Source organism: Martes martes (assembly GCF_963455335.1).
Source record: "Martes martes genome assembly, chromosome: 5".
In the NCBI taxonomy this organism is placed as follows: Eukaryota; Metazoa; Chordata; class Mammalia; order Carnivora; family Mustelidae; genus Martes; species Martes martes.
In genome coordinates this window covers 23,129,264-23,139,979 of record NC_137892.1, presented here as the reverse complement: position 1 = coordinate 23,139,979, position 10,716 = coordinate 23,129,264, and the positions used below count along the sequence as shown (strand labels likewise).

Genomic DNA, 10,716 nt, shown 5'->3' with positions numbered 1-10,716 from the left:
ACCCAGGCGTCCCAGCTTTGGGAAATTTTTAATTAAGATGTTGCTACACAGCTTTCTGTGTGGCTCTGGGCATCTCACTTGGCATTCTGTGTGATCTAGATGAATATTTTCGGGTTTTTGCCCAGACTGTGTATTGGTGATAACCTGGAACAATGTGGGCCACGTAAGGGGAGACCTCTCTAAAACGGTGTCAATGAACTGCCCCACTTCAGTGAGAAAAGCATGTATGTGTCTGGAGTCAAGACACACTCTTCCGCAGCAGATGAAAATCTGGGTGATGAACTCACAAAATCTATACACACTTATCATCGATCTCTAGGTAAGAAGGTTGCTGATGTCTCTCCAGAGCACCTCACTGGCCCCCGGTACGTAAATCATCTCTGAATTTGGGAGGAACGTCATCGCTTTCCAGTCTTCAGAGCACTGGCACCAAATGCCATGTCTAGGTCAACTTCATGAGGATCCTCAATCTCACAGCAGTGGGAGAACTGGCTCTAGCATTCTGGATGGGAGAGAGCTGGGTCCCTAGCAGGTTCACGGGCTGTTATTCTCTCCATGAACATCTCCTGCTTGGTGACTCTCAGGAGCTTCTCCCCAGAACAGATGAAGCTCTTCCCTGTGGGAGTCCCCCATGCACTGCTAAATCAGTTTGAAAAGTACTCTTGTAAATCCGAGATTTAGGACGGTTCTCTTTGTTTTTAAGAATTCAGACGGTACTGTGCAAATAAGAGGCATGGGGAGAAAAACTAGTTATGTACTCTGTTAATTCACTCAGCCAATATTTCCTAAGGACCCTAAGGACTCACAGAATTACTGACATCGGCATGTAACAGAGTGAGAAGCTGGACTGCCAAGTAGAGCACGTGGCAGGGGACGTATGAGTCACTACTTTCTTTCTCCGATCACTTGGAAAATTATCGTGCTCTGCTGCCAGAGCATAACCGCATTTCTGGACAGGAAGGGGTGTGGAAGCTTCCAAGGTGGGAGGGAGACAGCAGCCTGTTTCTGGGGACGGCTTTTTGCTTTGTTCCTAAGGAGCCTGGAAGAAGAATCTGAAATAACCCTGCGGGAAGAACATGAGATGTGGACTGGAAACAGGGCACAAAGGAAATCTAGCAGGATCAGAGGCAAGGAGGGATGGGGGGAGACCTCGAGACATCACCGAGCTTCACGCCTCGCAGCAAATCTACATTTATTACAGATGAGAAAAACCTTATTATCGACTTTTCCTTAAACAATTCAGGTGGGATGTATTGTGTTCTTTAAAACGCAGTTCCAGAAATAAGTACTACTGTTACATTTGCTATTAACTGCTTTCCCCTTCCGTCCTTTACCTAGATTCCTTTGAAGAAAAGACAGTTTAAAAACCCAAGTCATTTAGAAAATGAGATTCTCGGATTCTCATTAAAAGATGCTAAAAATGACTGAACTCTGGTTTTTATGAAGGGAACCTTATTATATATTCATTATTTTTCCTGCCACTTTCCATAATCCTGTAGCATCCTCTTCCTTACAGATTTTTAGACTGGACCAGCTTCAACTGCCTTGTCTTTGCAGACTATTTCTTTTGAAAAACTAGTAACTTTTCATTTCAAATACAACAAGCAAAGCAGACTGTGAAAACTGCCATCGCTTGGATTTAAATCGTAGGCCTTCGATAAGCTAGTACAACCTTACACCTCAGAGAAAAGCAAAAGACTATTAAAAGCTTCAAAAGTATGTGTGTGGGGAGGGGGGAGGCAGATAAGAAGTAATAAAATCCTTGAAATTCTCTAGAATTATAAATGCCATTAAGTTTTACTATAAAATCCTTCAAATTAATGTGTTCCTAATTTTAGCATTAAATGAGGCTGGTGTATCGAGTAGAACTATTTGCATAATGATGACAAAAATCAAAGTTTCAGGGAAGCAAAATGGACTCATCTCAAACTTAAATTCTAATTCCTGAGCAGCTTCTAACTAATGAGCCTGAACAAGTCAGAATTGTCCTGGCCCTCTTCCTCAACAGTGGAAAAAGGATTCTGCAAAGACACTGGGGGGAAATTGACGATACACACCCACCGCTTTTCAAACTTCTTCCAAGGAGCCACGCTCGGGGAGGGTAGAGCCTGAAGTTGCAGGTTGCAAGCGAAAGATTTTTAAACACTTCCCATTTTCTCCTTAACATGTATATGTATTCTGAACTCTATGCCATAAAACATTCATGTCTCTTTAAAAATATAAATGTTCTAAACAACTGGCTAATTAAAATCATGTTACCCCCATATTAGTGAGGCTCTGGGCTAAGCTGTCCGATTAAACAGATCCCAAACAGAGCTGCTCACACAACATGTTGAATTCCTCATGTGATGGTCTAGAGATGGCGGCTTGTCAAGCGCCTAACAGCAGCCCTGCTCCACGGGACATTCCGGGACCCAGCTTCCTGCCAGCTTCTTGCTCCCTACCCCTCATGGCATTATCCTTGTCTGCTCAGTCAAAGCTGACCCAGCTCCAGATCTATGTTTTAGCCCTAGGAAGGGGAAAGAAAACTGAAGAGGAATGTCATTTCCACTCACATTTCACTGGTAAGACCTAGTCACATGGCTGCAGGAGCTGCAGAGGATGGAAAATATTATTTCCGGGGCACCTGGGTGGCTCAGTTGGTTACACACCTGCCTTTGGCTAAGGTCATGATCCCAGCTTCCTGGGATCAAGTCCCACGTCATCTCCCTGCTCAGTGGGGAGTCTGCTTCTCCCTCTCCCTCTGCTACTCCCCCTACTTGTGCTTTCTTGCTTTCTCTCTCTCTGGCAATAAATAAATAAAATCTTAACAACAAAAAAAAAACAAAAAAAACAATTTCCAGTTGATTGCCATGTGGTTGGCAAAAATTAAAGGGCCACTAAAGAAAGATAAACCACTCCCACCTTACAGTTTTCTGTATCCCTTGCCAACCACTCTGTCCTCTAGGGAGGCCCCAGGGGAGCATGGTCAAAGGCATTTGTCTGCAAATTTTTCCTCTCAAGAGCCATGTGCTCTTTCTGGGTCACATACTCTCTGTGGCAACTACTCATGTCTGCTGTTGTAGTGCAAAAGAGTCACAGACTATATGTAAACAAAAGAGCATGGCTGTTATTTCAGGCATCCATTACAGAATAACAAATTACTATACTATACAGTGTGACAAATTACTGTACTATAACAAATCAACATGTATTTATTATCTCACAGTTACCATGGGTCACGGGGCTGAGTCCTTCCCGTGAAATCTCACAAGGCTGCAATCATGTTCAGTTGCGACTGTGTTCTCAACTGCAGGATTGACTGGGGAAGAGTTTACTTCCTAACTTGCTTGGGTTGTTTGTAGATTTATTTCCTGTGGCTGTGGGACTGCTGACCTGGGGCCTCAGCTTTTTGCTGGTCGTCCTCAGCTCCTAGAGATCACCCACAGTTCCTCATCACGCGGTTCTGCCCACAGCCCCTCTCACAACATGGCCACTTGCTTCTTCCAAGCCAAGAAGGGAAAAAAATCTCTAGAATTTGGTAGCACAACAGAATTTTACATAATGCAATAACCAGGGGAGTGATATTCCATTTCCTTTGCCATATTTGAGTAGTTAGAAGCATATAACAGGTGGTGCCCACAATTGAGGGCAGAGGATTGTACTGAGATGTGAATACCCAAAGGCAGGGATGACTGGGAGCCTGTGTTCCCTACCATAGCTGTGTTCCAATAAAACTTCATAAAAATAAAGGGTGGGGGGCTGGACATAGTTTGCTGACCCCTGGAATAATGAATAAGGTGTAGAAAACATTGTTTAAGGTAAAAGACAGAAATTCATAGACTAGAGGGAGAGCAAAGGATTGGTCAGAACTAGGAGAGCTATGTAGAAAGAGAATCCTAGAAATGCAATTTCAAATTCTGAGCCTATCTTGTAATATACAGATTATCTTACCTTATTAATAAAAAATTAAAAGTGAGATAGGTTGGCATTACATTTGAATCCAGTGATCATGGGACAAAGTTGTTATTGGAAATCTACTAAATTTAAAGGGATGGGGCTTCATAACAGGGTTTCTGCAATTTTGACTTTAATTCAAACCTACCTGGGAACAATTTCAATAGAAACCCTGGTCATTTTTTTAATGATTGTGAAAATGACAGCCAACATTTATTATGATTATCACAAATCAGGAATTATGCTGTTTACCATGAATTCTCTCATTTAATCTACACAAACACTCCCATGTTATGTAGATTATTTTTATTCCCATTACAAAGATAAGGAAACTGAGCTTGGATTAAATGGAGCACCACAAAAAGCAGTGGAACTAGGACATGACTCTCTATCCTGAGGGTCCAGGCACTTAAATTGTATTTCCAGGGTAAGAGGACCCCTTTGCAGGGTTCTAAGCAGAGAGATGGTATAATTACTGTGACTGATGTTTCAGAAATATCAGCCCTGTATGAAGAGTGGATTGAAGTGGGGTAAAGTGGAGGCAAGAAGTCCAGGGCAAAGACGGTGGTATAGCCTGGAAAAGGCAGTGCCCTGGATATATGTTTGCAAGCCATTTTGGTAGTAAAATGACAAGATACGTGACCAGAGTGTTGTGGATCTTCTTCGGTTCCCGAAAGGTGCTAATAAGCCTTTTCCAATCTCTGGGACGCTGGATGGGCCATTCTCTGTGTCCAGAATGCTTTTCACTCTAGTCTTCCATTATTTACTCTCTTCTTCAATTGCTTTGTTCTACCTCATTGCACAGGACTCACTTCAAGTATCACTTCCTCAGAGAATCTTTCCTTGATGCCCAATCTAAACTTGGTCATATCTCTGATTTTTCTTTTAACAGAAGCCAATTGTTTTTCATCTCATACTTGTTCACAATTTATTACATTTTCTTGCTTTTTAAAAATTGAATGTTTAAAATACTATGTTTTAAGGAGCCAGGAGCCATATTTATTTTGTTCAACATTGTTAACACAGTGCTAGCATATGAAGTTCCTAGAATCATAGGCACTCACTGAGTATTTGCTGAGGAAATGAATGTCTGACTTCAGTGTCCTTACACTTAAATACTGTGCTAGTGCCTCTCCCATTTGCTGATTATAGAAGAGATCTCCTCTTTGATTCTTCTAGAGTTATCAGCACGAAAAACCCAAGTAATTAGTGATGTTCCAGTGTCCAATTCTCTCTCACCCGATGCTGTTCCCAAAACCTGGTCCCAGGTTAAAGAGAATGTGGAGAATGAAATGCACAGTAGGAGAAAAGGGTGAAGAAGTTGTCCTGAGGCAGGTGAATTCTCCTTTACCGTTGGTGATGGTATAAATGAATATGGGCCACGAGTTCAAGCCCCATGTCGGGCTCCATGTTGGGTATGGAGCCTACTTAAAAATAAATAAACACACAAATAAATAAATGCAAGTATAAACATACACAAAAAGGCATGTGTGCATGTATGCGCGCGTGTGTATTTGCATAAGATGCCTGAAAAGATACAAATCAAAATTTCCAAGTCGTTGGGTGAGCACTTCTGGGAAGTGGAGTGAGACTGGCAAAACAGGAACTTTTTTTAAACTAAGGGCAACTATGATTTTTATAATAAAATACCATTAAAGATAAAAATGGAAAATAAATCTTCATACTTCTTATGTAATCCCACCTCTAGTAATCTGTAGTAATAAAATAATGACAGATGTGGTCCAGGGGTTATATATATAATGATATGCCACCAGTGAGTTCTGCAGTATGTTAAACAATGAAAATAGTCTAAACATCCAACAACAGACTGGATAACTACATAAAGTGTAGCTCATGCACATGGTGGGTTATTTAATATATACTGAAATTATGTTTTAGGTAATAAGGACAGAAAAATGCTCATGTATAATGTTACACAAGCAAAGCAAAGTATGAAACTATTTATGGCATTATTCCAATGTGTTAGGAAAAGAAAAAAAAAGAGAAAAAAGAATGAGAGGGACACCTGGGTGGCTCAGTAGGTTGGGCGTCTACCTTCGGCTCAGGTCATGGTCTTGGGGTCCTGGGACTGAGTCCCACATCAAGCTTCCTGCTGGGTGGGGGGGTCTGCTTCTCCCTCTCCCTCTGCCTGCCGCTCTGCCTACTTGTGCCCTCTGCTCTCTTGCGTGTTCTCTCTCTCTCAAATAAATAAAATCTTAAAAAAAGAAAAAAAAAAGAACGAGAAACACATATGGGTAGGAAAAAACCCACATCAGTAAAATCTGCCAAAATGTCATTAAATGGCTGTTTTGGATGATAAGAGTCTACTTTAAGGTTACTTCTTTATGATTTTGGGGTTTTCCTCATTAAAAAGAATCACAAATTACTACTGGAGCATTGCAGGTATTACTTGTAGTAGGGGTAAAATAGTACAATGGTTCCTTTCTAGCAAGTAAGTCTATTTGTGTTCAAGCCTCACGCCAGGCACTCAAGTAAGAGTGCTGAGAGAGGAGCTTTCAGCACTTGCCCCTCCAAGGCCCTCATTTCTATGAAAAAGTCACAGGTATTTGGCACTGTTTGGGAATGATATTTTCTTTGGCCTGTGTATCAGAGCAATGGTGGTGCCTTAAGGAATGAAATGATCTGCAATTAAATGTATCTCAAGAATAGTTATGTTCTCAGTTGGAATTAGACCTTCTATTAGGCCTTTCTTCAATGCCTTTGGTCAGACTTTCTTGAACTAGACTCATGGAGAGGAAACTATTTACTACATTTTCGCACAGTTTTGGATAATACTCCTAGAGAGTATAAAACCAGGTCTTTCAGGGAGCATAAAACGAGCTACTAATCGAGAATTTCATTTTGGACTGTCACATTTAGTTTAGATACCTACAGGGGAGTTAAATTGGCCATTAAACCAATGAAAACTTCTACCTATCCATATGTCACCATCAGGAGGGTCTAACAAATTCAACTTGAGATGATGTATATGTTTTTGTATATAAGAAGTCTGAAGGAATAGTTACCAAAATGTTTAAGTAGTCAGGTAGCTCCCTCTGGAACTGGCAGAACAGAGTGTAACAAAATAAGACAGCTCCCATAAGCTACATATGGAAATAAATGCCCTGTATTATAAACAAGTCTTCCAGATAGCTTATCAATGGACATTAAAACAACTTTTCAAACTAATCAACTACAGACAGCAACTGTAATATTACTTTCTGAAATCATCCGAACTCCCAACTGTTCTCATCAACGACATAAAGCACACATACAAAGAAAGGCACAAATTCCATACAGTGAACATTTACTTGAGGGACCATCAATGCAGATACCTCACAGGAGGAATGTGATTTAATTTCAGTGGCTGGCTGTTAACCATAGGACATTTCTGAGATCAAATACCTTCATATGAAGTCACGTTTGACTCAAATCAATGTCTACGACTCCCTCAATTTCTCCCCTCCCGTCTCCCCACTCCCACCTGCTCTGTCTCTGTGGAACCAACAGAGAAAAAATATTTCATTCATAAAAAATTCAACTGGTAATATTTTTACAGGCAACCATACTCACGTTTATATACAATCACAGCATAAAATACTGTGTACTTCAGTTCACCTAATTCTAAAACATAAAAATTTTATTGACTTAAATTAATTAACATATTTATAGAAAGAAAATATAAAAGGTATCTGTTTTTGGAATTTTAAGGATAACTATTTAGCACTCATGACAATTATTTTTATTTATGATTGGAATCTCTCCCTTACTATGAAGTGAATCATTATTAATTTGCAGTACAAAGAAAAGCACACAGAACCCTGGACTATTATTAGATCATTACACTCAGACCAAAAAAAATTAAAGTGCACATAGACGCTCATACTGGAATTAACTGATTCACTACCACTAGCTCTATTTCAGATTTCGTTCCTATGTTATTTCCCAAGCAAAACATCATTATATTCAAGGAAAAACAAAGTATCTGATTGCACTTGCTTGCTTTCTTGCTTTAATGAGGTAATGACTGGAGTTTTGTATTCTAAGGTACACAGTATCCCTTGTCTCTGTGGACCCTCCTTGATACATAAAGGTGTCATCTAACACGTAAAAAATTAGCAGGTCAGGCAATAAAGCAAAAACAAGACGGTAATAACAATATGGTATTTACTGTTTCCTTCCAAGAGAAAGCATTCTTAACAATTGTTTGCCGTTGGCTCACAGGAGGAGAGAATGGGTATTAGAAGCTCTCGAGACAATGATCTCCCTTGACTGTTATTACTCTAAGAAGTGGTAAGCCCTGTTGTTTACAAGAGGAAAGCTACCGAATCCTTCGGAAAACAGAACCTGGCAGCCCATCTTCGGGGCAGAATGATGAGGTGGCAGGAATGTGATGGAGAAGCCAGTCTTCGGGAACAATCACGTGAGGGAATCCAGCTGCGCTTGTATGGTCTCCAGCTATTTAGACAGAGGAAACGAGAGAAAAGTTGCTGAAAGGAGAGAAATGCCTACGAAGGGCTGCTCAGAAACTTGCCAAGGGGAGGGACAGATCGGCAGCAGCGACCACGCATGTTACATCCATTCGCACAGCAACAGATTCACCACGTAGGAAAGTTTTCTTTTCATAAGAAGATATTAGAATTCATGGCTGCAATCTAAGTTTTCCAAGGCGTCAAGGAAGATTTCTAAATTTGACTCTTTGAAATACCCCCGGCTGCTTTAAATGATCACTGCATAAGACTTTTGAAGAGGGGTTGGGGGGGGGGGCAGTGCATCTTCCTGGCTCACAAAGCCAGGATTTGGAAAGCAACAAGGACATTCACTCAAAGATAAAACTTCACAGGCCTGGCACCTCCCTTTCCTCTTGGGCCCGGAAGTTAAAAAATATTTAATGTTAAGTATACCTAAAGTGCCAGTGTGGCTAGGTATCACATAGTTCATTACTGAATGCTTTGCTTTAAAGTAACAATCCTATTGCTTTAATTAAAACCATTTCCACTTTCTTCCTGATTTAGTTTGTCAGATTCTCTTCGTCTCGGCAATGCTTCCTGCCGTGAAACATACGGTGTTTACAAGGGATGTTTAAAGAACTTCGCTCTGTAATAGGTCATTTAAAAATAAGAATTCATAAAAAGAAGGCAACATTATGTAAAACCCCACATAGCAGAAATTATTTTAAAAATACAGACCTTGTTATAGAAATCAAACAACTCCTTGTGACTGAATTCCACAAGAACTTTCTCCACGCTCTGTATGGAAGAAGAAGAAAGAACAACGAATTTAGTTGTATCCAATGTTCACTCCAGTTTTTTCTCTCTGGATAGCCCCAGAATATGCCCTATTATTTTCTGAGTGGTTTAAAAAAAAATACTTACCTGCTTCACTCAACCCCACTGTTCTAGAATTCACAGACGCGCTTAATGACACTCCACTTTAGCAAAAGGTTTCAACTCTACAGGGACATCTGTTCTTTAAGTTGCCTCCACAAAGGTTAATAAAATAGAAGCCAGTAAGAGAACAATTTCATTCTCTATTTTTTTTTCAAGGTAGAGATAATATATGAGATTGTATTTCATCTTTCTCAGCAGTCCATTTGGAATCTAGCAAATACCATTACGCAAAGACACTGGAGGCGGACTATCTGATTGAACTCATCCAGCCATTAATGCCTCCCGTCAGCACAGCTGCTGCCTCCAAGCATTAATCTAGCAGTTATGATCTTAACATGCTGAGATGGTTACCTTTTTTAAGGTACAGACTCAGCAAAAGTTCACAATTAACATGACAGCTTCAAAGCGAAGACTTAACCAAGCTCCTTCTTTCCCTCAGATGTGACAGGGGAACCTTCGTGGGAGCTGTGGGTGCTGAGGGACACTGGGCACGTCTGCATGATGGCGCAGCAGAATGCAACGGGGATCTGGCCCCCCGCAACCTGCTTTGGGATGACCTTGTAAACTGAGGGAACACTCGAAGTAGCTCCTGAAAATTGGTCAAACGTGTCTGTTTTATTCAAGGTACTTCAGGCAAGTGCAAGTTAATGAGGAGAGAGAATGCCAAGAATGGGCTTCCCACTCTGATCACACTGTTGTGCTCCCAGGACATCAAACGGGCACCATGAACTGAAGAGTGGACAAAGGTTGAAAACAGACATGAATTCATGTACTTCATTGCTTGTGGTCATTTCCAACATTCTCTTAATTCTACTTCTGTTTCTATGGCTCCTTTTTTCCTTTGTTTTATCTGTTTTAATGGTTTCCATTTCACTTACAAAGCCAACATTTCCAAAACAAAGTATCTTCAGCTAACTAAGGAGAGTCAATGGGGCTATGTTTAGATGTGGCACCTCCCTTCTCAAGAAGCCAAGGCACAGAGGATTAAATTCCACACTTTTTCTTTGCTCTTGTAACACCTACCTAAGTAGTTAAGCTTTAAAATGAATCAAGAAGCAGATCTGCCTTAAAGCCTGTTCCTTTAGGAAGGAGAAAAAAGTAGTAGGCTAACTGACACACATCGTTGAACCTTCAAAGGTTGAAATCAGCATTATCTAGCAGTGCTATATTTCCTCCCAGCAGTTAAAGGGAAAAGACAGGCCTCAGTTTACCCTGTGGAAAAGCAAGGCAAGTTCATTACTCTCTCAGCAATCCAGACGGTGGGGTGGTGGTGGGGGAGAGAATAAAGAACTGAATCAGTTTGTGAACAACTTCATTTGCTGTACATACACCCGGGGGTCGTAGCCAAGTTGGGTTCTTGGATCCTGGATTTTGCTTTGTTTCAAGTTAG

The 10,716-nt window shown here is 40.8% G+C and overlaps 1 protein-coding gene across 5 annotated transcripts in view; it reads right to left on the bottom strand.

Annotated features, from left to right (window-relative positions):
• Positions 1 to 8,084: 8,084 nt before the first annotated feature.
• COMMD10 (COMM domain containing 10) overlaps positions 8,085 to 10,716 on the bottom strand; it is a gene marked incomplete at its 3' end in the record, with an annotated part of 190,865 nt that continues 188,233 nt past the window's right edge. For 4 of the 5 annotated variants that reach the window (XM_080804049.1, XM_080804051.1, XM_080804047.1 and 1 more), the window contains 2 exons: positions 9,126 to 9,185; positions 8,085 to 8,394 (listed from right to left, as the gene is read on the bottom strand). In XM_080804049.1, coding sequence (XP_080660175.1) covers positions 8,356 to 8,394; positions 9,126 to 9,185 — 99 coding nt within the window. Of the gene's footprint in view, positions 8,395 to 9,080; positions 9,186 to 10,716 lie in introns of those variants that run through there. The other variant, XM_080804048.1, reaches the window with a different exon arrangement.